The sequence below is a fragment of the Rhamphochromis longiceps genome, linkage group LG18 (genome assembly GCF_057381845.1).
Source record: "Rhamphochromis longiceps isolate RC_006_pf linkage group LG18, R_longiceps_female_GT1.1, whole genome shotgun sequence".
NCBI lineage: Eukaryota > Metazoa > Chordata > Actinopteri > Cichliformes > Cichlidae > Rhamphochromis > Rhamphochromis longiceps.
The window spans coordinates 24,904,941-24,932,749 of NC_140574.1; the positions used below are offsets into that span (position 1 = coordinate 24,904,941).

The 27,809-nt window shown below is 41.5% G+C and overlaps 3 protein-coding genes across 6 annotated transcripts in view; all 3 read right to left on the reverse strand.

The window, feature by feature from the left end:
• Nucleotides 1-4,251, reverse strand: part of gng12a (guanine nucleotide binding protein (G protein), gamma 12a) — a 39,995-nt gene extending 35,744 nt beyond the window's left edge. The window contains exon 1 of the mRNA XM_085388767.1: nucleotides 3,891-4,251. The gene's annotated coding sequence lies outside the window, so the exon portion shown is untranslated. The remainder of the gene's footprint in view (nucleotides 1-3,890) is intronic.
• A 1,477-nt stretch (nucleotides 4,252-5,728) lies between these two features.
• Nucleotides 5,729-27,809, reverse strand: part of wls (Wnt ligand secretion mediator) — a 30,319-nt gene continuing 8,238 nt past the window's right edge. The window contains exons 4-13 of one of the 2 annotated variants that reach the window (XM_085388231.1): nucleotides 26,193-26,354; nucleotides 25,467-25,603; nucleotides 22,565-22,733; nucleotides 21,074-21,193; nucleotides 10,037-10,134; nucleotides 9,122-9,185; nucleotides 8,376-8,519; nucleotides 8,146-8,229; nucleotides 7,867-8,035; nucleotides 5,729-6,728 (exon numbers count right to left, since the gene is read on the reverse strand). In XM_085388231.1, coding sequence (XP_085244357.1) covers nucleotides 6,619-6,728; nucleotides 7,867-8,035; nucleotides 8,146-8,229; nucleotides 8,376-8,519; nucleotides 9,122-9,185; nucleotides 10,037-10,134; nucleotides 21,074-21,193; nucleotides 22,565-22,733; nucleotides 25,467-25,603; nucleotides 26,193-26,354 — 1,257 coding nt within the window. In that variant the 3' untranslated portion in view covers nucleotides 5,729-6,618. The remainder of the gene's footprint in view (nucleotides 6,729-7,866; nucleotides 8,036-8,145; nucleotides 8,230-8,375; nucleotides 8,520-9,121; nucleotides 9,186-10,036; nucleotides 10,135-21,073; nucleotides 21,194-22,564; nucleotides 22,734-25,466; nucleotides 25,604-26,192; nucleotides 26,355-27,809) is intronic. The other variant, XM_085388232.1, reaches the window with a different exon arrangement.
• On the reverse strand, nucleotides 10,141-21,067 carry LOC146648368 (uncharacterized). Of its 3 annotated transcripts, none has more exons than XR_014908392.1 (2): nucleotides 12,646-21,067; nucleotides 10,141-12,398 (listed from the first exon to the last, which is right to left on the reverse strand). XR_014908392.1 is itself a non-coding variant. In XM_085388229.1 (2 exons), the coding sequence occupies exon 2, from the start codon at nucleotides 18,436-18,438 to the stop codon at nucleotides 13,408-13,410; it is 5,031 nt and encodes a 1,676-aa protein (XP_085244355.1). In that variant the 5' UTR covers nucleotides 18,439-18,688; nucleotides 18,936-21,067; the 3' UTR covers nucleotides 10,141-13,407. The 3 variants fall into 3 exon arrangements, 2 of the variants coding, with proteins under 2 accessions (XP_085244355.1, XP_085244356.1); XM_085388229.1 differs by having other exon boundaries at nucleotides 10,141-18,688; nucleotides 18,936-21,067; XM_085388230.1 differs by having other exon boundaries at nucleotides 10,141-13,365; nucleotides 13,532-21,067.

A 27,809-nucleotide genomic window follows, 5' to 3' on the forward strand; every position in this document is an offset into this window, starting at 1 on the left:
TATAAATGTTGCCAGTTTTACACCATTTTACCAAGACATTTAATAAAGTTTTCCTTTAATCTAAGGACTGTTTTGAGTTATTTATTAATAAAATGCTGCGGCTTTGCAGAGTAAACTATGCAACATTTTCGGTGTCTGACGATGATGTCAGGACCAGCTAATGTTTGGTTTTTTTCAACACTTTCAACACTCAACAATGATTACTTCCGTGAAGACACGAAAGCAACTATCTGGCAATTGCTGACTAATGATTTCAAAGTTTGTTATAGATTGTGAATAATCAGTAATCAGATGATTATTACTATTTGTCAGTGATCAGAGAAAGAAAATTAGGACTTAAGTAGGAGAGAATTACTCATTTATACCACTGATGAAGGTTGCTTACTTCTTTAAAATGTCACATGGCGAGAAATGCATTTTTACTTCTCAGAAATGATGGTTTGAATAACTCTTAATATTCATTTTAGCCAACAAAAAAAGCCTTTAAAAAAGTGTGAAGAATCAGAAACAGCAAATTCCTCATACAGTACTGATCCAAAGTCTTTATCCACCCCTCATTTCTTTATATTTTGGTAGGAAAATTAGAAATAACTGTGTGATGTTTTTGAAGCAGCTGCAAACATCTATAAAAATACAGTATACAAGGCAAAAACAGAGCTTCTACAATTCTAACAAGCTTAAAAGTCAGTATTTGGTATGACCATTCTCTAACACAGGCTAAACTCTCTGAGGCAGCTTTCCTTTCATTTTAATTCAAATCAATTTTATTTATATAGTGACAAATCATAACAGCTGTTTCCTCAAGCTCCTTTATACTGTAACCAAAAGACCGTACAAAACACCAAAAATCACACGACCCCCTACGAGCAAGCACTTGGCAACAGGGTGAAGGAAAACCTCCTCTTTAACAGGAAGAAACCTCTGGCAAAACCAGGCTCAGTGGGGCAGCCATCTGCAGCGACCAATTGGTGTTGAGAGGAATAGTTTTCCAGGCTTCTTCAGGGACATCCTCGTCTTCAATTTAAACACTTAACAGCTGGTATGGCATGGTTGATCAAAAATCTGACCGGCTACTTTCAGTACTGGCTGAAATGCAGCCCCAAATGATGACAATCCTGCCCCCCAGCTATAGATACTCTCCTGACCTCCTCTGTACTCACTGAAAATTATTTGAACCAAATATTTAAAATTTAGATTTATCAATCCATAAGACCTGTTGCCAACAATTTTCGGTCCATTTCTTGTGCAATTTTGCATATGTTGGCCTTTTGTTTCTGTTTACCTTCATTAAGAATAGCCTCTTAACAGCTACCCTTCCAAGGAAACCATTTCTGGTGAGGCTTCAGGGAACAGTAGATAGATCAGCTGAATGACCACATGTATATCTCAGGCCCTGTATCAGGTCTTTCCTGAATTTTTCCCCCTATTCCTAAGGACATGACTTTCAGATAATGTTTATCTGCTAAAGATAGGTTTTTTTTTCTTCTTTATTTTCAGATCTGCCACTTCTTTTTTGTCTCCGACTTGTCCAGATTCCTCACATTTTTAAGGGACATGCTGCACAATATGTTGATAAATCCCATGTTTTTGAATAATATTTCTTTGGGAATTATTATATTGGTGGAAAAAATATTTTATACCTGTCAAACTGTGTTATCCATGGCATTTTTCGAGGATTCAACTAAAGTCGGAGAAGAAGAAATGGAAGCATGTGTTTTTGTCACAGGCTGCTAGTAACAAAGTACTTAGAAATACTTTTTAAAATTGGTTCTTTGCTATCACTGGTTTATCTCTTGAGTTAGATACATTTTTTTATTGACCCATAGGTCTGTGTTAAGTGAATCGTTCAAAGATCACTTTGTGTTGACTGTACTATCAAACAAATAAGATTCCTCTGAAAATGGTCATATACGGGGACTGGACTGGAAATGAGTGCGATAGCAGTTAATGACCAAAGAACAACTTTGAATGGCTTTCACAGAGCCTGGAGAAATATTGCTCAAGTCCATTTTAAAATTTTACGAGAACATCTGGCTCCCAGGAAGCAAAGTATAAAGAAATGAGGGGTGACTCAAGACTTTTTCTGAGCATTGAATCGGTGCCTGCTAAAGTGATTAACTTTCTCTGACTAATTATTCCAGCGCTGAAAGAAATATCAGTGTTTCCATGAGGTTGTTGTCACGTTACTTAAAGGACTCAGGAATTGAGAGGAGAAAGGGTGTGAATGTAATAACATGTACTTTAGCACAAATACTTTTAGAAACATATAATTTACTCAGTAGCCTGTAAGTCATGCCGGTTTCTGCGTGTGAATAACATGTTGAGAAAAATATGTGAATCTCAGCCCACTAAGGAAGTAGTGAGATCACTGAAAAGACACGAAAGCAGGCACAAACAGGCACGTACACACATACCGCCTCCTACTTCAACAAAACTCTCCACTGCGGGGAATCACAGAGAGCTCTATGAGGAAACAGATCCTGGTCTTAGACGGTGGTCACCGCTGCATTTTCCTCCTGCTTGTCAAAAACTCGCTGCCAATCGAGTCAAGCAGCATTCTGTGTCGGAGGAGGAGATGCACGCCATTCACAGATAAAGGATTACAGCATTGGTGACAGCTGCATGTGCGGCCACATCCCACAACTTGGCTCAGATGGGGAAGGAGGAAGGAAACAAAACAAAAGTGATCCTCCATTCAGTCTTGCAGCTTACAAGGAGTTCCCCTCCCCGTTCCTCTCTCATCCAACCGCTGCGTTAAGCAGGACATGGTTCCCATCTCGATCACATAGCCCCCTTCCTCTGTTACTAATCAATTTACATGCATCACACGTCATACTAAATCCTGCCAGCTATCCAGCTAACCTACTCACACAACTACAAATGCAGCGGGTGCCGCTAAAAAAGAATCAATGGGTTTTTTTTAGGTGATAACACGTTGAAACCATCCCAAATCTCATCTGAGGAGCTGTTCTGTCATTTTTTTTTTTTTAAAGAGCTGAAAATAAGTTGTTGTTTTTTTTTTAAAAGAGTCTGTTCCATGTAATAGCATAATAGCAGCCTTATGACTGGACCCAGCACTGTAGGGCTGTCAGTTCCTTCATTAATGAAACAGTAAACTTAAAAGCTTCTATAATGGGATAAAGCAGTGGCACAGATTCGGTCACTTCATCTCTTCTGACTTCTGAGGCAGTTCACTCCTTCAAAATAAAACTTCATGGCATGTCAGGAACGTGAAGACAGGAAATGTATGCTCCTGGGCTTCCACTGTGTGCGGTGTGATCCACTCATGTCGAGAGGAAGCTTTGATGGCAGTGAATGGGGTACTAATGAGTTGGGCTTATCAATGGCTGGTCTGTATTCTGTCCTCCTAATGGCCTGAACTGTTGATGCCCCATGTAAACATCTCAGCCACTTCCCAGGCTCAGAACTGGTTCGTGGTGGGCTTACACTAGTAATGTCCCTACCCATTATACATCTGATTTGCCATGAAGGAAGTGGCTTGGTTTTATTTTCTCTTCTAGAATAATCTATCTGCTTTTCAAAATAAGTCACTATGTGGCAAACACAGTAGGTGGGGCCTTTGGGGAATAATCGGGGCAGAAGGCAGCAGTGTGTTGAACAAACCTTCAGTTAAAAGCTTTTCACCTGTTGAATACCAAACGAATCACACATTTCTTTGTAGACACACAACTGCAGAAATAACATTTGTGTGTCTAAACTGTCTGTGGTGCCACCTAAGTGTTGCACAGGCGGAGGGAGACTGTGAAAGCTGGCAGCTGACAGTAAATATGTCTCATAGTAGAACAGATTGAGACCAACTGTTGCTTCAGCGTAAAGCTCGTTATATCGGCTACTAATGTGACATTTTATCAACATGTTTGCAGTCTTACCTGGCCGGTGTACTGTGCAGTCAGGTATAGCCGTGTCTCCTTCCACTGAAGCCAAACTGTCTCCGTCAACAGACTGGGAGGAGACCTTTCCCTCAGCTCTGTCTCTCACGGCGCAATGTCAGAACTACACTAACGTGTTTACACCACAGACTGTGGAAAACAAGCTCAGCGGAGACCTCGCCGTCGACTTCCAAGCTCAGCTTTCACTTTCTGCGGACGTTTAGAGCTAATTTCTTTTAATTGTGGTTTACTTTTTCTTCTTCGCCAGCTTCCCCCTTTTCTTTCCTTTTCCTCCACTTGGACGCTTTGCGTCGAGAACAGCCGAATTTTGTCGGGAGAGAGGCGGACCAACCGAAACGCAGGACGACCGCCAGCTTCAAGCTACCCACCGCTCAGACGCGACTTCCGTAAAATTTCACAATAAAATGAAAGTCGAGCAGTCTAAGCTACTGCATTATTACATCGAATTTAATCTAAAAAGCTAAGTGTAAAGTTGGCCTTTTAAATGTAAATTTGCTGTTATTTCTGCATCGGTTGCCACAGATAACGAGAAATGCATTTCTAATAAACACTCTTAATTATAAAAAATTAATAAAATTAAAGCACACGGGAAATGGTTTATATTTTAGTCAGTGAGGTCCTGGTGTAAATATTCATTGAGAATTGAAGTCTAAAGTCACGGGCCACTTTATTAGGTACATGCTAGTGCTTTGGTGGATTCCCTTTTCCTGTGTGAATTGCAGCCTTCGTTTTCTGTCTTTAGCTGACAGGAATGATATCTGGTGGTCGTCTACTGCTGCTTTAAAATTCAGTGCGCGGTGCCTTTAGAGATTTTCTTCTAGTATGAGCCTGAAGCAGTCTAGCCATTGTCCTCTGACATTAACCAGACAATTTTAATCCAGATTTCTGGATATTTTCAAACCTTTCTCTGTAAACCCCCAGACATGGTTGTGTGGAAAAATCCCAGTAGATCATCAGTTTCCAAACTACTTAGAGCAGCCTGACACCCAACAACCACAAAGTCACTTAAATCTTTTTTCTTCCCTATTCTGTTGTCCGGTTTGTATTTCAGAATGTTGCCTTGACTTTGTTTACCTGCCTAATGCATTCGGTGTGATGACATGGGAATGGCTGGTTAGATATAAGCAGCTTTTCCACAATAACGCAGCTGGTTAGTATATATGAGAGAATCAACTCAAAAGTTCTGTCTGTATTGTATTACCTACTCTGAACGTGTTTAATCATGCTACATGCATGCTAAAACAAACAAAAAAACCCGAAACAAAACAAAAAGACCAAAAAAATACTCAGCATATTATTTAAAAACACTAAATTAAACATCAACAGTAACAAAAACTAATGTAAAAAATAAGGATTAAAAAGAAAAACAAAACAAAGCATTGGTAACAAACTACACAGAAAAAATACAGTTTTACTTGGTTTTACATCAACTATAACCCGGAAAGAAAATTTCTAATCAAGATATACTCAGTAGTAGCAACACAGAAAGCTGCATTCAGAGTACCAAAGTCCTCTCTGGGACCAACATGCAGATATGCAAGAAAATTCTCAATGAAACACAGTAAAGATTTTCCCTTATTCTTAATGTTTAGAATAAACACTGAATCTGTTTCCTGTTACACCAAAAGTCTCCAGCTAACTTGACAAAAGTGAAAGCAGCACTGTCATTCTGCTGTTAGCCTTGCTGAGGCGCACTCTTTCCTTTCTGTGTGCAGCAGAAGTGTCCAACGGTTTATGCATTAAAACCCTTCACAAAAACACATTTTTATTTCTTTGGTTGGTCTGAATTAAAAGAAAAAGTCTTAACAATACACACATTAAGTAAAAGTTTTTATTTAAATCAGCATAAAAAGCAAATAAAAGAGACTAAACTTAAAAAAAAAAAAAAAAGTGTAATAGGCTACAATCAACTTCAAAAATATTGATAGAGCTGGATGCATATATTTTGTGAAGTTGAAAATAAGCACTTTATGAAAAATAGATATCGACATTGTAACCAAATAAACATACAGTATGCATTTCCCAATGTGGCTATGGTCTGTACATTTCCCCAGTGAGATATATATATATTTTTTTTTTTTTGTTTTGTTTTGTTTTTTTTTAAAAGGACTTGAATGACTAATTGTGACAGCAGTACTCCATATGATCTACTTTCTATGACACATACGTTTGTGACAGGTTCTGAACGCCTTGAATGAGAAAACGCCCCCTAATAAAGCAGAAAATCAAACCACGTGTCTAAAACATCTTGCAGTCGGTCTTCGTCAGCTCAGGTTTTTAAAACAAATGGCACAGGAGTGCGACAGCGGCTCACGCCACAAAGAACTGCTTTCGTCTCCCTGTAAAGCAGCTTTTTCAGTACCAGACTTTGTGTGAAAGGTATTGTGCAACATTAACAAACACCACATAGTTTACAATAAAGTATGAAATGTGAGAAGAAATTCCACCATGAAATGAACAGGACTGATAGGAGTGCTGATATTCAGCCTTTACAAATACAAAAAGACACTTTGGGAACATACTGGCTTTTAAACAACCTCGTGGTTTGATGCCAGAGAGCAATTTCGGGGTGATGGTAATTGCATGCAAGGTGGATTGTCGATCCCATTTTAGAGCCACTTCAGACATAAAGAGGAAGCCTGTTTGATTACATATACATCAGTGGTGGAGCAGAGAGTAGATGGGAGTCTGCGTAACAGTGTTAAATCTATTCCTGGGCTTCTTTGCCAGTCATCTTGTAGACCACAGTGGGACCATCGAGATGCGTGATAGTTGTGGTCAGATGGAGGTCTTCGCCGCTGTTCGCTCCGCCATCACCTGCACATAAAACATCATCATCACATTTTTCAGGACATCTTTAGTCCTTTTTGGGCTTTTTCCAACTTTACATTACTGCAGGCAGGAGTCTGTTGCATATCAAGCTGCTTTAGCTGAATTTCATTTACATAAACACTCTCAGCTTGCGCAAAGCAGAAGTGAAAATAGAGAGCTGAAAAAGTAAATCAAAACATGGAGAGTGAAGCTTGGAGAGAGCTGCTCCTCCCACGAGACCCCTTGACGCACTTCAGGGAAAGCTTCCAAACTTCAAACCCTCTTTTTCTCTCTCTCATGCCACTGACGTCAGGAGATGGATGGATGGTTTTCATTACTTCCTTGCTCTTCGCCCCACCCCCTCTCTTCACTGTTCCCTTCTTTTCCGCCTGGAAGGAAGCCTGGTGTCCATTAGAATCTCACTCTCAGGCCAAAGAGACCCTTCTTTCCCCTGGGAATCAAGCCTTTCTCACTCACTCCAAAAAACAAACTTTGGATGAATAGGCAGCTTTACAAGAGGAGACAGATACTTGCTCTCTATTAGACTGAAGTAAGAGCTACTGGGGGCATTAATAAAATCCATCCATCCATTCGCTTCCGCTTATCCTTTTCAGGGTCGCGGGGGGCGCTGGAGCCTATCCCAGCTGTCATAGGGCGAGAGGCGGGGTACACTCTGGACAGGTCGCCAGTCTGTCGCAGGGCCAACACACAGGGACAGACAACCATTCGCACTCACATTCACTCGCACATTCACACCTAATGGCAATTTGGATTTTCCAATTAACCTATCCCCACTAACTGCATGTTTTTGGACGGTGGGAGGAAGCCGGAGTACCCGGAGGGAACCCACGCAAACACGGGGAGAACATGCAAACTCCACACAGAAAGACCCCGGCCTGATGGTGGAATTGAACTCAGGATCTTCTTGCTGTGCGGCAACAGTGCTAACCACCGTGCCACCGTGCTGCCTGCATTAATAAAATTCAGCTTTAATACAATGAAGAGAAAGGGGTTACGTCTAGGAGCAAGCAATAAAAACTAGCCTTATCAATAATTTATTGCCATGATTTGGTAATTTTTAGAGACCAAAATAAAAAAATAAAAAAGCGGGTTAATTATAAGGCAAGTAGAAAGGTGTACTTACCAGTGATGCACTGACCACTTGACTGCTCATCTCCATAGTGTTTGTGAGACGGTGCATAGAGAAACATGATGGCGAACACGTACAGATTCCACATACCGTAGATGCCAGTGAAGAAGGCGCTGTTCACCTGCACTGTGTGTTCTCCCCAGTGCCAGTGACCTTCATTCACCTGGACCAAAACCAAGAGAGATCATTTTTAATGATTTTGTCCTTTCAATGTCGTAACTGGCCCTTACTCTGAGACACAACAGATTCCGTAACTTTATGAATGAGACTCACCTGACTTATGATGAAGAAGATCACTGTCAGTGCAGCACAGGCCAGAGTGACCAGCATGAGGAATTTGAACCTAAAAATCAGACCCTAAAATGATGACAGTGGGATTACTTAGTAAGAAAACATTAAGCGTCACAACACTGTTAGGAGTGCATTAATGTGTGTGTAAGATAATAAAAAACCTAGATCTAAACACACTGGCATGACAAACTAACTAAACCGCAGACACACACCTCATAGTGAAGCTGTCTGGCCTTAGACATGGCAGGGAGGGACATCCTCTTGCCACTAATGTTGCGGAAGACTTGAAAAACCATGAAACAGAGGAAGAGAAAGTAGAGACACGCACAGATCCCTGCCACAATTATGAAAGCCATCTAAGGAAACTTGTCAAGGAAGTAAGTAGTAGTCGTCGTAGTAGTCGTAGTCGTACTACTAATAGTGAAAATAGATGAAAAGGTTCCACAAATTTAAACTTACAAAACACATTTTCACAATAATGTCTGAGGTGAATAAACTTATAAAGTTATACTCATAAACCCACAACTCTATTCATGCAGTTATGGATCATTGTATAATATATTTTAAAGCAGCTAAGGTGACCAAAAAAATAAAAAAGGTTGTGTGCTGATGAATTTTACATCAATCAGATCGCCAAGCAAACAAAAATGGATATGCACACGTAAACACAAGAACCCTCAGCAATGCACATATGGCATAACTGAATGTTTCATATCATCATATTAGTCAAGAGAATACAGTTGCCAGTTTGTGCAGAAGCCAAGTGCAGTTTGGAAGCTGGCATAGTATCAATGAGGAAATTAATCTGTTCCAACAAATGAAGCAGAAGATCAACCATAACAATGTTTATTCATGCTAAACTCAGAAGTCATGCTTTGGTAATTTACTCTGCCATAGGGTCTCCACTGTCATCATTTCTCCCTAATGAATGTTCAACATTTGGTCATAAAAAGGATACAGCCAGCTCTGTTCCTATGTCCGAAGCCCAGATGCTGTAGAAGGGATTTTTCAGCTGGACACCTCTAAGGAGGAGAAAAATAAAAAAATAAAAAAAACAAACATCAAGTATGACAGAAATCTTTTTTTATATACAGACACACTTCGAAGGAGTAATATGATAACACACAACCCATGGAAAAGAAAAATACTGGTACAATGCAGTACATTTAACTAATTTTGAACAATTAGCCATAGCAGTTGCAAATAAGGAGTGACTATTGTGGTTTGAAAAAAGAAATTATATAGTCTCCTGATGAGTATCTGGACTCAATTAATAGTGTCATGTAAATAAATCACAAAACTTGCATAGAATATGCTCATAGGAGTTAAAACGGGGCATTATCTAGGGCAGCGGTCCCCAACCTTTTTTGCGCCACGAACCAGTTTATGTCTGACAATATTTTCACGGACCGGTCTTTAAGGTGTCACGGATAAAGACCCAGGGAAACCAAGTTAAGCATAAAAACAATAAAATAAAAAAAAAGATAAAAATTCCAGAAATTCCCTCCCCCCGGGCCTCAACTCTCGCAGCCTGGTACCAAACGACTGGGGTTGGGGACCGCTGATCTAGGGTATATCGATTGGCTAACAGCTTGTGAGTAACAAATCAGTAGCCAATGAGCATGCATTGTCTTCAGCTGTTATCAAATCAATCCATTCCCTGTACGTCTGGTTTCCAAACAGAGACCGCAAAAAACGCCCAGTTCAAAGGTTCATAAACAAGACTTTGCCAACCAATGAGTGAGGTCACGGTGGCTACGTCCATCTTTTATACCGTCTGTGGTTTGCTGTAAACGCACCTCTATAATGCAATGGACATACTCAGTTTTAATATGGTTATTTAAAACTGTGTTTAATGAAAACTTAGTCTCACCTCTCACACATGTCAAAGATAAAGAGGCAGAAGGAACCAAACACGACAGGTCCGACCTGCTTCCAGTAAATTGAGAAACGGTTCCTCTCTGTCTGGTCCTGAAAGAGAAGCACAAAACAGACAGATGTTTTTCACATTTCATCACTTACTGCATGCTACCTTCTCGAGGAATGGCCATGCTATAGATGAAACAGATGTCCTTTTATAAACACACCATCTTCATCAGAGTTTTTGATTTGTGATTGACTGATTGACTGGACTGCGATCTTAAAAATCAACTAATGTCTGTGCTCACTGTCACAGACATGTTAGCCAGCAAATGTAGATCTCACAGTCAGTGGAGGGTAATTTAGAAACTATGATAACTTCTGATACTACGAAGACCTACAGTGGGGCAAAAAAGTATTTAGTCAGCCACCGATTGTGCAAGTTCCCCCACTTAAAATGATGACAGAGGTCAGTAATTTGCACCAGAGGTACACTTCAACTGTGAGAGACAGAATGTGAAAAAAAAAAAATCCATGAATTCACATGGTAGGATTTGTAAAGAATTTATTCGTAAATTAGGGTGGAAAATAAGTATTTGGTCACCTCAAACAAGGAAAATCTCTGGCTCTCACAGACCTGTAACGTCTTCTGTAAGAAGCTTTTCTGTCCCCCACTCGTTACCTGTATGAATGGCACCTGTTTGAACTCATCATCTGTATAAAAGACACCTGTCCACAGCCTCAAACAGTCAGACTCCAAACTCCGCCATGGCCAAGACCAAAGAGCTTTCGAAGGACACCAGGAAAAGTATTGTAGACCTGCACCAGACTGGGAAGAGTGAATCTACAATAGGCAAGCAGCTTGGTGTGAAAAAATCAACTGTGGGAGCAATCATCAGAAAATGGAAGACATACAAGACCACTGATAATCTCCCTCGATCTGGGGCTCCACGCAAGATCTCATCCCGTGGGGTCAAAATGATCATGAGAACGGTGAGCAAAGATCCCAGAACCACACGGGGGGACCTGGTGAATGACCTGCAGAGAGCTGGGACCAAAGTAACAAAGGTCACCATCAGTAACACACTACAACGGCAGGGAATCAAATCCCGCAGTGCCAGACGTGTTCCGCTGCTGAAGCCAGTGCATGTCCAGGCCCGTCTGAAGTTTGCCAGAGAGCACATGGATGATACAGCAGAGGATTGGGAGAATGTCATGTGGTCAGATGAAACCAAAGTAGAACTTTTTGGTATAAAGTCAACTCGTCGTGTTTGGAGGAAGAAGAATACTGAGTTGCATCCCAAGAACACCATACCTACTGTGAAGCATGGGGGTGGAAACATCATGCTATGGGGCTGTTTTTCTGCCAAGGGGACAGGACGACTGATCCGTGTTAAGGACAGAATGAATGGGGCCATGTATCGTGAGATTTTGAGCCAAAACCTCCTTCCATCAGTGGGAACTTTGAAGATGAAATGAGGCTGGGTCTTCCAACATGACAATGATCCAAAGCACACCGCCCGGGCAACAAAGGAGTGGCTCCGTAAGAAGCATTTGAAAGTCCTGGAGTGGCCTAGCCAGTCTCCAGACCTCAACCCCATAGAAAATCTGTGGCGGGAGTTGAAAGTCCGTGTTGCTCGGCGACAGCCCCAAAACATCACTGCTCTCGAGAAGATCTGCATGGAGGAATGGGCCAAAATACCAGCTACTGTGTGTGCAAACCTGGTAAAGACCTATAGTAAACGTTTGACCTCTGTTATTGCCAACAAAGGTTATGTTACAAAGTAATGAGTTGTATTTTTGTTATTGACCAAATACTTATTTTCCACCCTGATTTACGAATAAATTCTTTACAAATCCTACCATGTAGATTCATGGATTTTTTTTTCACATTCTGTCTCTCACAGTTGAAGTGTACCTCTGGTGCAAATTACTGACCTCTGTCATCATTTTAGGTGGGGGAACTTGCACAATCGGTGGCTGACTAAATACTTTTTTGCCCCACTGTAAATCAAGCTTCAGTAGTTGCAAAATTCTCTGACCTGTGACATCTCACATTTGATGATGCCTGTTCACAGGAGAAACAGGCTCCATCCATTGATTTCCAAGAAATAGGAAAAATACCAAATATTTCATCCGAACAACATTAGCAGTACATTCAGTGAGTGTGAGGTAGATTTGTGACAGACAGGTGAAGGACACACAGAAATACAGATTCTTTGATTTGTTAGTAAATGTTCTGTCCTTATTGTGCGTCCCTTTGCCCAACTTGACAGACAGCTAACGGTTCCAATGAACATTGGAGGCGGAAGTAAGTTTAAGGCTTTTTACTTCGTCAGTAGTTCAATGATTGACATCCTTTTCTTCCCGTAAAACTAAAAACAAACACAAAGTAAATGTCACAAGATGTCTTTTCCTCTTTACACACACTTCTAGGATATGAACTATACTGTTATATAGTATGTGTAATCAACAGCGACTCAGTATTGATCACAATACAACTTAGCGAGTTTAGCTTCCTCAAAGATAAACATAGCACATGAAATAACTGGTTTCTAAACAAATCTATGTAATAGAAATGCACCAAATAAACTTGTAAACATGTTGTACATTAATACTCACAAGCAATAACTCTCCAAGGCAGAAACGTTTTAAAGAGCAACAACATATTCTGCAGGCTAACAAGCGACCAGCTTCCTGTTTCCTCTACCCACAGGAACACAGAAAAACCCCACCAAAATAAAAGCTGGTGAGTATTTCCACTATGACCAGCAGAGGGTGCTGAAGAGAAAGAACCTATGCATGCCATAACACTCCCCGTCTGGTATTGTAAAATACCATTATGAACCAACTGAAACATCATAAACTGCAAGATTTTACAGATTATATCTGAATACAATGTTTACCATCATGACACACATACTTCTCAGTCCTTTGGGGACATCAATAACACTGTCTCTGACACAGGTCTCAGGTAAGTATTAATAGTTCCATTTCTCGAGACCCTCACTTCAATCTTCCTGACCCTGCCATCCTTATCTGGGAAGATCTGGTTGACAAGTCCCATTGGCCATTCATTCCGCCTCGCTTGTGCGTCTTTGATGAGCACCAAATCTCCCACCTTGAGGTTTGTATGGTTACGTTGCCACTTGTTCCGGCTTTGCAGTGTCCCTAAGTACTCCCGTCTCCATCTGGTCCAAAATGTGTTTGCAAGGTGTTGAACTTGCCTCCACTGCTGTCGATGGAGATCTTTCTCAATAAAATTTCCCGGAGGGGGAAGAGGAGTGCACACCTTCTGAGTGAGAAGCATGGAAGGTGTCAACAGGAAGGGTGTGTCAGGATCTGTTGTGATAGGAGACAAAGGTCTAGCATTAATGATGGCTGTTATCTCTGCCCTCTCAAACTGAAGAATCGACGCAGGGAATTGATGAAACTTGATGCGTCCATCGACTCAATCAGTTCAATGTGCACAGCACGTGTGCTAAGACACGTAAAAAGAACAGCCCACCTTCTGCTATTTGCCTGGCCTCCTCTTGTGCGCCTTGTGACCACAGACCAAGGGCCAAATACATCCAAACCCACGAAGGTGAAAGGAGGTTCGGTGCTGATACGATCAGAAGGCAGATCTGCCATTCTTTGCTCAGTTGCTTTCTTCCTAAGTCTGTTGCAGGTGATACAGTTGTGGATAATCTGTTTGATTAGCCTCCTTGCTCCTGTAATCCAATATCCAGCAGTACGGACTGCACCTTTTGTGAACACCCGTCCCTGATGCATTACTCGCTGGTGATGGTGTTCTACTATCAACTTGGCAACATGGCTACCACCTGGAATAATGAGAGGATGTTTCTCCTTGTAGTCGATGTTGGCGTGTTTGAGCCTTCCACCTATCCTCAAGAGTCCTTCATCATCACAGTAGGGATTGAGTTTTTGTAAAGAGCTGTGTTTTGGTATGTCTTTACCATTAGCAATACAGGCAAGTTCCTCCTCAAACATTTCCTTCTGCACACTTTTGATGACGACAATCTCAGCCTTTGTCAGTTCCTCTGCTGTGCGAGACTGTTTGCAATGATGCCATGAACTGCAAGAGGGACCTTCATCTTTGCTCTTGAAGACCTTTGCAATATGAATGAGCAAACTAAGGGCCTTGAGGAGTTTCTTCAAAGAGGAAAAACGTCTGAACCTTTGCGATCCAAGCAGAGACCCATCATTACTCGTGTGAGTGACAAAGCTGCGTATTTCATCATCCAACTCGGGGTCCACAAGGTCATAGGTTTCAGCTTCTCTTGTAACACTAGCTTGTAACAAGAAGGCAGGTCCTTTAAGCCAGGCACTGTCACCAAGCATGGCGGCAGGCACCGAGCGTGTGCCTATGTCAGCAGGGTTAGAGCTCGTAGGGACATAGTGCCATTGTTTTGGTCCTGAAATCCTCCTGATTCGCTGCACCCTGTTGCCAACATATACATAGAACCTCTTCGTCTGGTTGCTTATATAGCCTAAAACCACACGACTGTCTGTGTAGAATTCAACTGCCTCAAGATTTAGGTCCAGTTCACTTGTGATGACTTCAGCAAGCTCTGCAGCTAAAACAGCAGCTCCCAATTCCAGTCTTGGAATTGTATGAGCAGATTGTGGGGCCAATTTTGCTTTCCCTAGAACGAAGCCCACCTGATGGTTCTGATTTTCGCCAGTGGTCTTTAGGAAAGCAACTGCTGCAATGGCTTTAGTGGAGGCATCTGAAAAGATGTGTAACTCTTTTCTGATTGCTGTTGACATCGTAGCAGAAGCGTAGGTCCTTGGAATATGTACATTCTTGAGATCGACAAGAGATTCTTTCCATGTATCCCACTCGGCCTCCCTTTCTCTAGGCAGTGGCGTGTCCCAGTCTAGGGCCTCACTTGAAAGTTCTCTCAGCAGCATCTTTCCCTGGATTGTAACCGGTGAAGCAAATCCTAAGGGATCAAAAAGACCATTGATTGTAGCTAAGACACCTCTCTTTGTAAAGGGCTTCACTGTCTCTGCTACTCGAAAGGTAAAGGCGTCTTTCTTTAGGTCCCATATCAGACCAAGACTTCGCTGTGTAGGTGTCACATCAGTCTCCAGATTTAGCTCTTTAAGCCCCTTTGCACGGTCATCTGGAGAAAACGCATCAAGAACCTCAGAGCTGTTTGATGCTATTTTATGCAGGCGAAGGTTAGATGTGGCAAGCATTTCCTGTGCTCTCTTCATTAGATCAATAGATTCACTGGCTGTGGGCCTTGACATAAGCGCATCGTCAACGTAGAACTCCCTCTTAATGAAGCGTCGTGCATCTGATCCGAATTCCTCTTCACCATGAGCTGCTGCACATCGAAGGCCGTATATAGCTACGGATGGTGAGGGGCTGTTGCCAAACACGTGAACCTTCATTTGATACTCACAGATGTCATTGGCAGGATTGTTGTCTTCATGCCAGAGGAAGCGCAAATAGTTTCGATGGTCCTCTCTTACAATGAAACTGTGAAACATCTGTTCAATGTCAGCGGTTACTGCAACAGTTTCACGTCTGAACCTCAACAATACTCCCAATAAGCTATTATTGAGGTCAGGTCCAGAGAGGAGAACATCATTGAGAGAGACGCCATGGCACTTTGCACTTGAGTCAAACACAACCCTGATCTGATCCGGCTTCTGAGGATGGTACACCCCAAACGTAGGTAAGTACCAGCACTCCTTGTCCACCTCAAGTGGAGGAGCCAGTTCAGCATGGTCACGATCAAATATGTTCTGCATGAAAGCAAAGAAATGCCTCTTCATTTCAGGCCTTTTTTCAAGGGTGCGCTGAAGAGAGGATAAGCGTTTGACGGCCTGGTCGCGATTGTTGGGCAGCCACTGGCGAGGTCCCTTAAATGGAAGTGGCGCCACCCAGCTGTTGCTGTCATCTATGAACATCTCTCTCTTCATGACCTCTAGGAACAGTTTGTCTTCAATAGAAAGGCCGATTTTGTTATCGTCCTCGGATGTATCAAAGATGGTGCTTCCAAGAGTGCATGCCTTAACTATAGGTGTTTCGGTGGTAGGGAAGGCTTTACGCTCAGACTTGGACCCATAATTCTCTTTGATATGAACCATATTTGGACATGGTCTGAAATAGGATGGGCGATTGTTCTCAAGCACATTAGTGTGATAGGCATCCACAGCTGCAGGCTTATGAGCATCACCTAAACAGACGTCACCAATGATGACCCATCCCAGGTCCAGTTTCTGTGCATATGGGGCATTGTGAGGACCGTTTCTATGCTGCCTCGCTTTGTGGACACTAAGTAGGTCACGTCCAAGTAAAAGGAGGATCTCAGCTTTGTGATCGAGTGGTGGGATGAGATGGGCTATTGGCCTTAGATGAGCATGTTCTGCTGCCACCTCAGGGGTAGGTATCTCAGCTCTGTTACTCGGAATGTTATTACATTCAATTATTGTCGGCAGCGTGACTGATGTGGCTCCGTCTAGTGACTCCACTACAAAGCCTGTAGCTCTTCTACCCATCATTTCTGTTGTTCCCGCACATGTACGAAGTGTGAATGGAGACTCTGACCCCTCTATGCCATAAACATCAAAAAACTCTGACCTGGCAAGTGACCGATTACTCTGATCATCGAGCACGACATAAGCCTTTGTCACTCGCTCTGGCTGCGCTTTTGGGAAAACCTTTACCAAGCAGATCTTAGAACAGGATCTTCCTCTCTGAGCTTCTCCACATACTTCAGTACAAGTCGATGTTATAGCAGGCTGAGTTGTCTCTTCTGTGCCCTCCCCGCCATGACCAAAGAGAGTTGCAGGAGGTGGTCCTGGATGAAGGGCAGAGATATGATTCCTGCTTTCACATTCTGTACACTTGATTGTTGTGCTACAGTTCTTGGCCATGTGACTAGTGGAAGAACAGCATCTAAAACAGATACCATTGTCCTTGAGGAAGGTCTTACGCTCCTCAATGGGTTTATTGCGAAACCCTCTGCAGCGCTTGAGGGGATGTGGCTTTTTATGAATAGGGCACTGCCTTTCCACATCACAGGTTTGCTCTCTCACGCTGTCTTGGCCAGCTTTCCCCTGTGATATTTCCGTCTTGTGAGCAGAGACCAAACCCTTATAGGTCTTCCTCACTGTAGTATCTGATCTAAAGTGGTCTGTTGTAGATGCTAAGAGCCTGAAGCCTGGATCATTGCGGGCTTGTGCCTCTCTGCAGACAAAGTCACAGAGAAAGGAAAATGGCGGAAAAATGACACTATGGTCAACTTTATACCTAAAACCCTGAGAGAGCCACTTTTCCTGGATATTGTGTGGTAACTTGTCCACAATTGGAGCGACACCACGTGCAGTGTCAAGATAGCTTAGCCCTGGGAGATAACCCTCTGATTTTGCTGCCTCAACCTCTTGCAGCAGGTCACTAAGCTCTCTCAGCTTAACAGGATCTTTGCTACTGACCTTTGGGAAGTTTGTAAGCCTGTCGAACAGTGTTTTTTCAATTATCTCTGGAGAGCCAAAACATTCCTCCAAACGCTCCCAGGCTTTGTCCAGTCCAACTTCAGGACGACAGACATGCACTGTCTTTATTCTTTTCACATGCCGTGCTGAGTCGTGCCCTAGCCATTTAATAAGGAGGTCCAACTCCTCACTGGGGCTGAGTTTTAGTCCACTGATTGCATTCAGAAAGGAGGATTTCCACGCCCAGTAATTTTCAGGGCAGTCATCAAACTTTGTGAGACCAGCATTAATAAGATCCCTCCGTGCCAAGTACCTTGCTATATCACCCACCTGAGCACCGCCATCTGGTAGGAGTTGAGGTATGACTCGATCAGGCGACCTTTCCCTTGTGCTCTCTGGTGGGTGCGGTGTTGAGTGGGGATAAATACCAGACTTTGGTTCCTGAGATAGCCCTGATGTTGGAATGGCTTTGTTTCTCATTTTGAACAAGTGAGATTCAACATATGGAGTACCAAAGCTTTGCCTGGGTTGAATCGTGGGCTTCAGCTCATGAACAGTTGACTCTCTATGCTCTTCCTCTGGTTTAGCACTCTCGGTTGGCTGTAGATGCTGCTCCACATACTGCCGTGTCCTTTCAGCAGTCTCTTCAAAGGCTGGTTTCCTTTCAGTTTTGACAGACTCCTCTGCTGCAACCTCAAGGATGCTGGCTTCAGCCATAGCTGCTGCTACCTCCTTTTCATACTGTAAAGTGTTCAATTTGGCTTCTATGCGAGCCTTTTCAATCATCATTTCTGACTCTATTTTGGCATAATCAGCTCGTGCGCGAGCTGCCTCCAGTTTAGCACGAGCTGCAGCAGCGGCTCGACTGGCTGATGATCCACTCGATGGTATAGAGGCCACTGACCTGGTCTCTAGAGCCGACAGCTGCGTTATTTCTTTTGTGACTTGTGTGTCCTCCATCCCACAATGCTGCTGTGTGGCAAGCGTAAGCAGTAGTAGAGATGAGACATGCTGGCAGACGAAGTTGCTGTCTTTGATTATCTCTGCCTGCTGAGAAGCTGCTTTTTTACTGTTCTGTCCTTATTGTGCGTCCCTTTGCCCAACTTGACAGACAGCTAACGGTTCCAATGAACATTGGAGGCGGAAGTAAGTTTAAGGCTTTTTACTTCGTCAGTAGTTCAATGATTGACATCCTTTTCTTCCCGTAAAACTAAAAACAAACACAAAGTAAATGTCACAAGATGTCTTTTCCTCTTTACACACACTTCTAGGATATGAACTATACTGTTATATAGTATGTGTAATCAACAGCGACTCAGTATTGATCACAATACAACTTAGCGAGTTTAGCTTCCTCAAAGATAAACATAGCACATGAAATAACTGGTTTCTAAACAAATCTATGTAATAGAAATGCACCAAATAAACTTGTAAACATGTTGTACATTAATACTCACAAGCAATAACTCTCCAAGGCAGAAACGTTTTAAAGAGCAACAACATATTCTGCAGGCTAACAAGCGACCAGCTTCCTGTTTCCTCTACCCACAGGAACACAGAAAAACCCCACCAAAATAAAAGCTGGTGAGTATTTCCACTATGACCAGCAGAGGGTGCTGAAGAGAAAGAACCTATGCATGCCATAACAGTAAAACAATTTTAGACGTAACTACTGAAATAGCACTGTGATAAATTACTCAGATTAAAGATTAATTCTAGAGGATATTTGGACCTGTGCAGTTATCCAGCATAGTTTTGTGACTTGGCGACACAACTTGTGCCTCAGCACTCCATAACCTCACACTGTAACCACTCTAGCACCTTTATGGTTCCTAAACACTTAAAGTGCAATAATACCACTGACAGTTGATCACTGAATGTCAAGGAGGGAAAAATTAAAAACAGATTGAGCTACAACACTGGCATCCTATTACATAACCACACCCAAATTCAGTGAGCACTTTAGAATGACCCATTTTTGACAAATGTTTGTAAAGGCAGACTGACTGGCTAGGTGCTTAATTTTATACAACTGTGGCAACTGAGCTGAAAACACCTGAATTCAAAGATTAAGAGGTGTTCCTCAATACTTCTGTCCAGACACTGTACCCAGGATTAAGACGAAGATGAAAATATCAACAGGCACCATCATAATATTGAGACTTCTCTGCAGAAGGACCCAAAAGGCTCATCATGCTGCTTTACATGAAGAGATCCTGCTGTATCATGCCACAAGAAGAGCTTTAAGGAGACGACGTGAATGTCTTCAAGTAGTTACGGTAGTAAGCTACTTGAATCCAGAAAGAAAGCATTGGGAAAGGACTGAAGTTTAATATTCAGCACAAGTTGACCAAGCTGAAAGAGTTCAGAGTTAATACACACCAGAGGTTATAAATGATGCCAAAAGGTGTGTCTATTAGATGTTGACAGGGAGAGATCTAATAAACTTTTGTGCAGCAGATACTTGGATGAGTAATAGCACGAAAAGGACAAGTGTAATTAATAAAGTCTGTGATATCTGCAGAGACCAACACCAAGGATTTGGAAGTTGTTTGGCAACATAATAAGCACACCTGTCTAATGTATGGAATTTTTTAAGACAGCAGAGTCATCAATTATTTAGTAGTCACCTGACCATCTTTTTCTGTTTTGATTAGTCAAAATGCCTGGTGTGAAAAGTCTTCATGTACACAGTCTGAATCTGTCGTTCAAATTTGTAACAACATGATCAAACACTTTAGCATTGTATAGTGATTTGCTGGCGTCTCTACGTGTTACAGTGCAATTAATACACACACACACACACACACACACACACACACACACACTTTGTTTATGCAAAGTGGGCGGGTACTGGGATAAAACTTCTCTAGTAGTCTCACCAAAGTCATCTGTCAATGGGAGGAACAATACTGTTGTATGACAAGGTGGGAAGTACATGAGCCCTACACAAACACAGCCTCAAATGTATGAAGTGCCATAAATGTCAGCTTTTGATCTCACAAGAGCAACTGAACATCTGCATCACACATGTAAAATGTACCAGTCTCTGATCCAACAGGGGACTTTTAAAATATGATGTTCCCTTCTATTAACATCTGATAAAACCCATTTGAAAAATACAGTGATTGTGCATACATTGTTAATCATATCAGCTCAAGCACAGATCACGGCTGTCATGCAAAACTGTCTTGAACTTTTACGCATTAACATAAAGCAAAATTAGATAATGAACAGAATAAACAGGTTGTACAGAGCAAAACCTTGAGAACAAGCAACCAGGTTTAAGAACAGGCCATGGAACCACACCACGTACAAGCTCAGGTGTGTCAGGTAGAGATGTGACATTGCTGCAGAGGCTTTAGCATGCCAACGAAAACAAGTGGAGCAGAGCCAGCCAACAGGAGAAAAGCCTGCTGTGCTACAGTCCAGAGAGTTGAGGCGGGACAAAGAGACGATGAACCTGTCTGAGGCAGACATGGAGCTCATCAAGACAATGGTCACTGTGTTCAGGTGACCAAAAAAAAGCTGATGTCTGATCATCTCCGTGACTGCCTCAATCCAGGCCAGATTACAGACGTCAGATAAAAATGACCTGCGATTCTTTTGTGGGATGACAGCAAAATTCAGGGAAGATTTTGATGGCTGGTACACAGAGATCACACATCTTCAGTTCTTCTCTGCCCAGAACCAATGTTTCAAAGAACTGTGTTTCCTGGACAAAAATGACAACAAGATAAAATGGGCAAAACCACTTTTCCAAACTTTATAGTGTGACGTGTAGGTTTTTAACATGAACCCATGACAAGACTCAAGTTTTATTGTCCTTATTCAAAGAACAAAGCTTTAAGTCATGAGAACCATGTGGGTTTTTTTGACATTACTGAAAACAAACCCAAACAAATATGCATATAATGAAACACTGAATTGAACTCTTCACATCCGTCATATTTGCTTGTTCTCTAGCTTTCAGTTAACAGTTCTCTGTTTAGCTGTTAAGGGTCTTCTTTAAGATGAACACTCACTCAAAAAAATATATTATTATTTAATTAAACTGAGAAATAAGGAAATTATATAAATTAAGAGTCAAGTCTTGCAAGTGATGAATATGGAGATGCAAGATGTACTTCAAAATAAATACACCTTTACACTGAGAAAGCATAGAGTAGGATCAAGAAACAATAATCTGCACAAGTCCTCTGTGATTACACATGCAAGTGCATGGTGCTCTGCATTTTCCTATATCAATATGGGGGCTGGAGTGAGAAAGAGAAGACAGTGTGCAGTAGCTGAGGCATTCTCCTGAGCATGCATGCAGTCCTTGCTTTTATCCGAGCCCGATCATCCTTTCATTCAAACACCATAATTCAGGATACTTAAATAAAAGTGAGATTAAGAAACTGTTCTGGCTCCTTAAGAGTCACCACTCATGTTATGTAGTGTTATACAAGTTCATGCAATCTTTATTCGTTTCTGGCACACTGTTCATTTTATTTTGACATTCTACCGGAAGTGCTACTTCTCATTACTTCCTGTCTAACGGGAGAAGGACAGTTTGCTACTCCTGTGCCTGCCTATGCTACCTCTTAAGCCAGCACAGTCTGTAAGTTGGCAGTATTGTTGTGTTTTATGTTAGCACTAACTGCCGTGTGTTGTTTGTGATATTTTGAGAAAGCAAATTGACTCAATGATGTGCTTTATTAGTCATTAGCCTAAACGCTAATTAGCGCTAGCTAACCGCTAACGTTAGCTTGTTAGCTTGTTTCGTTCTGCTTTGCTTTGCATAGTAACAGGTCATAGCATCTTCTAATTGTAAGAATGTTTGCTTATATTAGCTCACATGGGATATTTTGTGTTTGTTTACAGTTTTACCATTCATCCATTCATGTATTTCGACAAAGCCATGCTATGCATCCAATCAAATAAATCCACCAGAAAGGAACAACGGTGTGGTTTTTCTACATGGGATGATGGTTGTCTGTCTGCCTAGTTAAGTGCGAGGGCAGAACAGAAACTGTAAGTAAGATCAATAGCGAGTCAGAAAAACCATGCACAAGACCAAAGTAAATGGAGCTTTGTACAGTACCATGAGGTGCTCCCCGCAGAAGATGATCCAGAAGGAGAGCAGCATCGAGTAGAAGATGCCCTGCCTGATGTCTCCAAAAAGCAGCATCCATGTCCAGTTGAAGCCAACAGAAAACCACTCCACTGGGATGTTGATGAATGTCATGGAGATTCCTAGAGCCAAGATTACCCTAGGAAAGCAAAAAAAACAACAACCATAAATTCAACATTACCTACTTTGATGACTTATGTAATAATATGTGACTCAGCGTAGGAAAAGCCACCAAAAGATGTAAACCGGTTATTTCAGCTAAGAACTGGACTTTCCGATATTTCCAGTGTTTATTATCTAAACTCCGCGGTCTATAGATTTCTCTCAAAACTATGTGTGTGTGTGTGGGGGTGGGGGGGGGGGGTGGGGGGGCCGCGGGGGGGAGTGTTTTGTACTTAACACTTTCTAATGTATAAAAATTAAATAAACATCATTTTGACCCAAATTCTTGTCTCGCAAACCTCTGGGCTATGAGCGGTTGATTGCTGACCTTCCCAGTCAGCAATCAACCGCTGCACCTCCCGCACCTCCCACCCCTCTCCACCGCAGTCATGCTGGAGTCGTTTCCATCTTTAGCCTGTTGTGTTGATTTTTTTGAATGGACACAGTTTGACATCTTCATGTTAAAATTAATATAATAGAAGATTGAATTAATCTATTTTTTGCATGTTTATTGAAAAATTTTGAATTTTTTAGGAAAGAAGGGGAAAAAAAACAGTTTGAACTAGCCTGGTTTTCATTTGACGCATCGAATATGGTGGCATATAAATGAAGTTTCATTGAACATTTCATTGAATTTGAATTAAAGACTGGGGAAGTAGGACTCCCAGTGGGATTTACTGCCTTCTGAGGTTGGCTGTTCCAAGTGATCTGGATCATCTTTATCATAGTGAGACATTCTCATCCTGAAGTGTGTTTTTATTTTTATAAAGTTACATCCCAACAAGTATTATTTGTTACTTTAAAAAAAAAAAAACTTTAAAAAAAGAAAAAGTATAAACTTCTGTATCTGGACTAAAACTGTTACACACACATACATTTTTTGTTTTAGGCTGAGCATTTACTTAACCAGGCTTACTAGACTTCAGGACATTGATTAACTTACCCATTCAGCTACAACCACAGCATGTTCCCACAGAAGCTTGACTTATGCGTTTCTAAATCATGTATTTTACCTAAACAGCCTCATTACTGCTAGACCTTGAATATCTGTTTCATGAAATCTAGAGTCCAGTGAACTGAGAACAATCACCACAGAGAAAAATTAGGCTCATCTTTTTAGCAAATTGCAACAGGTCCCTGCATGTGACCAGCTGATAAAACAAATACTGTAACTAGACAGATAAGAGGGCAAAACAGAGCTACAGAAGATAGATGGGTACAAACACTTTATGATAACACTGTGGGCAAGAGAAGTAATCTGATACACATTCTAAGCAATTTGACGCCAGAAAGTTCTGCAAAGTGAACAAAGTGAAACCACATTAGACCGGTATGTATGGAATGTGTCCAGGGCACCATCGACACAGGCAGGAGAACTGGGACCTGCATACGCCCGCATGTGTGAAAAAAGTCAAAGGGTTAGGGTCAAGTTTGTAAAACTGAAGTGGCAGACTTTTTTTCCCCTACTTAACATGGGACAGCATGAAAAGTACAGGTGTAACTAATAATATGAATTATTTCTTAAGTGCATTTGAGTATGTCAGGCAATAGATGTGAGCAACCATCAACATTATCATTTGTTTTCTGCCGTAGCAACTCAAAATGTCTGCTGCGTTCCTGAGGAGTTGACATTTTCAGCACGTTTCCAATGACAAAATAAAGATGTTTCATATTATCCTGTGTTCCCCCTCACATCCATACTCCTCACAACTTTAGAGAAAGCCTGAGGTTTACCATTCTGACACCTATGTGGGCTAGTATGGCAGGAGACTCTAGTAAAGCTTTTAAAGCATGAAAAAATCATCCACTGTCCACAAATAGGGTACAATTCGCACTTCCTGAGAGCCTGCTGGTCATCTGGGAATAAGAGCCTTGAGCTGGAAAACACAGAGGGAAGGAGAGATACACTGTGTGTGTGTGTCCCGGTAGCGGGTGTGTTCCCATTCCTAAATGCGTGTGTGCAGCATGTGTCAGCTGAGTGCTAGCTTGCAGATTTTGTAACGTGTTTCACGCTTCGCCTGGTTTTTCCTGTGGCGCAGAACGCTGCCTCTTACTGATCTGTCTTCTCTCCATGGCAGGGGGTTAGACAAACACTGGGCTCGGAGCATGACTTCAACTTGTTCACAGGGCAGCACAACTGCCTCCATGTGTTGCTTGAACCTTCATCGACTTGGCTTGGTTATAGAATTAATACAAATATTTGAGGAGGTTTTTGGAATATACAAAAACAGCCATGAAGATTTCTCATGTTTCCCACATTGTTTTGCTTACACCACCTCATTGAATTTTCAGTAGTTAAAAAGCCAAGTGCGAAATGCCAACATTCCTAGATACCATTCCTCCTCAGACGCTTGATGAATAACACCCTCTGATCTCAGTGACCTATACTGTACACAGCTAGTATGACCTACTTGTTCTTTTCATCCATAGTTAATATGTACTTTCATCTAGTACATGCGCTGAAGCTGAGCTACTGTGTTATCATCTAACAATTACATGCAGGTCCTCAACATATCATTTATCTGTAATCACTGAGCCACAGTTAATTCAATTATTTGAATCTTCATCACTGGTCACCTGAGGGTAGATGGATGAAGTGAAGAGAAAGGTGGATGGCAGCAGCAAAATTTTGTGTTATTTGGAAACGTAAAAAGAAAAGTTGCACTTTTTACAGATCATCACTATGATACTGATAATGAGGGGGCCTTACTTCTCTAGCAGGACAGGAGGTCTGCTCATGAGGGTGATGCGTCTCCAGTACCAGATCATGATGATGAGGATGCTGGGTGTGAGGAAGGTCTTCATGGCAAACCAAACTTTGGTGAAGCCACCGTTCTGATGAATTCCCTGATGAGCAATAAGAAACGCTATCAGTGTCAGTGCACGGTAACACTAATAGAAGTTTTCCACTAAAACCTACTTGGCTCAATGTGATTCGACCTCACTCCATTTCAGTTTTTTTCCCATTACAATTAAGTACAACATAATGTGTGGGGGTCAAAACGTACAGCATAATAATGAAGGATGTCAAGGCGTTGGTATACCTGCTGCTCAATGTATTGTTTTTTTGTGCAGTCATTTCCTTTGTTGTTGGGTTTCAAAAATTGCATTTTTGATTTTGTGTAGGCGACGCTCTCATGACTCATCAAGTGATGCTGCTGATTAACCAGTCCGTGGCATGCAGTCTGTTGACGTACATTTTTGGATAGCCTCAGCCCCTGCTGTGCAGGTGCTTAAAAAAGGCCTGATAATAGGTACTACTATCTAATGGAAAACCCTAAAAACTTAGGCGTGTTGAGCAGAGCAGAGTAGGTACTAGTGGAAAAGGGCTATAACAGTACATCCCTTAACCCTTTAAAGCCCAGCATACTGTATTTGATGCATGTGTTTTTGTGAGAGTTTAATGGGGTAATGACATGTCATTGTGAAATCTTACAACAAGTCGGATGTCTCTGATCTCTCCAATTCCCACATTGATCTTCTTCCTCTCGTTGACAGGCAGGCGAATGTTGAGGAGGTAGTACTTATGGGCCACGCTCCCCACTTCCATGAAAGGTAGCAAGTCGCACTCGTAGTAACGGCCCTCATTCTCGTGAGTCTGGAGTAAACAAGCATTTGAAAACACGTTTACCTAAAGAGACAAGCTACTTGAATTTATTTTAGGTAAGCATCAGCATCAACAGTTCTGAAACTGACTATATCCACAAGATTAGCTGAATGTAGCTTTGAGGCAGCAGTGTAAGTAAATACAGAGCATTTTCCATTCTTCTTTCCCACAAAAATGTAAGCACAAAAATAGCCTAGGCAGTGTTTTCATTGAAAATTTTGAGTATAAAATATCTCCTTAATACTTCAGTTTAACTAATTTACCCATGTAACTTGTCAGAAGCCTTTACAATATAAAATATATTAAAATAATATAAAATAATATAAACATTTCTACCTGGGATGCTGTACCTTGGGCCAATTTTTTTTTTTTTTACCAAGGGTTCAATTGCCTGCTTTGTCACTAGATCATAAATTTGGGTATTCTCACTAAGGCTAATGATACAGACCTTTTTCATAATATGAAGAGACTTTGGAGTCAGAAACCATGCGATTCATAATATAAACTAATATATATATAATAACTTAACTTTACAGATCATTCTTGTATACGCTGATAAAAAGGTTACATTATTAGTACAGCAATTTATCCATCTAGTTTTGCAATTAATACCTAAACCGAGTATCTTTTCCATAAAAGCTTTGTACCATATTGTTTCATATTTCTATTTAACAGCAGTTGTGGAAAAATACTATAATACCTCTCCTTTTTCAAGAGTTATGCTCTCACCTTTTAACAAACCCCATTACCCCTTATTGCTAGACAATAACCGACTAAATATGATTCAGAGAGGAGAACCGAGTTCTTGGGTAAATTAAGGGTGTTGCATCTAGTTCAGACATGTCTGTAAAAACAGCAGGGCAGACAGAGCTGTACTTTAAACCTCTAAAATACTTTATACTTATACTTAGGGCTGGGCGATATGACCCAAAATTCATATCTCGATATTTTTTAGCTGGATGCCGATATAAGATATATATCTCGATTTTTTTTTTTAAGCCATAAGTTAAGAACAAAAAGAGAGTTCTAGTCACACTGTGTCCCAGATGTGGGCGCTTTTATTTACATACAGCGTAGATGTACATGAAGAAATTACTCAAAAATAAATTATCAGCATTTATTAAATAATCATGGTCCATAAATAAAAGAAAACAATGTTGTTTTTGTGCATAACAAAAAGCTCACAATTGTGCAGTCAAAATGTAAACTAATAGATGCTGAGCATAATAACAAAGAGACAGATTTCACAGCTGCACCACGTCTCTGAACAGGTGCCATTTGTGGTCCTTATACACACACAGTACGGTAATATTACGTTGAAGCACAGTACTATCACTCCGCGAGGCTCCTCCCCGGTAGCCGTAATCCTCCAAGACAATCCATCAAGCGGTGCAGCTCCGTAGCTTAGCAAAGTCATATTAAAACATTTTTTGACAGATTGCCGAG

Bases quoted from the DNA above. Each gene is read 5' to 3' on its own strand.
- LOC146648368 (XM_085388229.1), bottom strand. From the start codon at position 18,438: ATGGAGGACACACAAGTCACAAAAGAAATAACGCAGCTGTCGGCTCTA.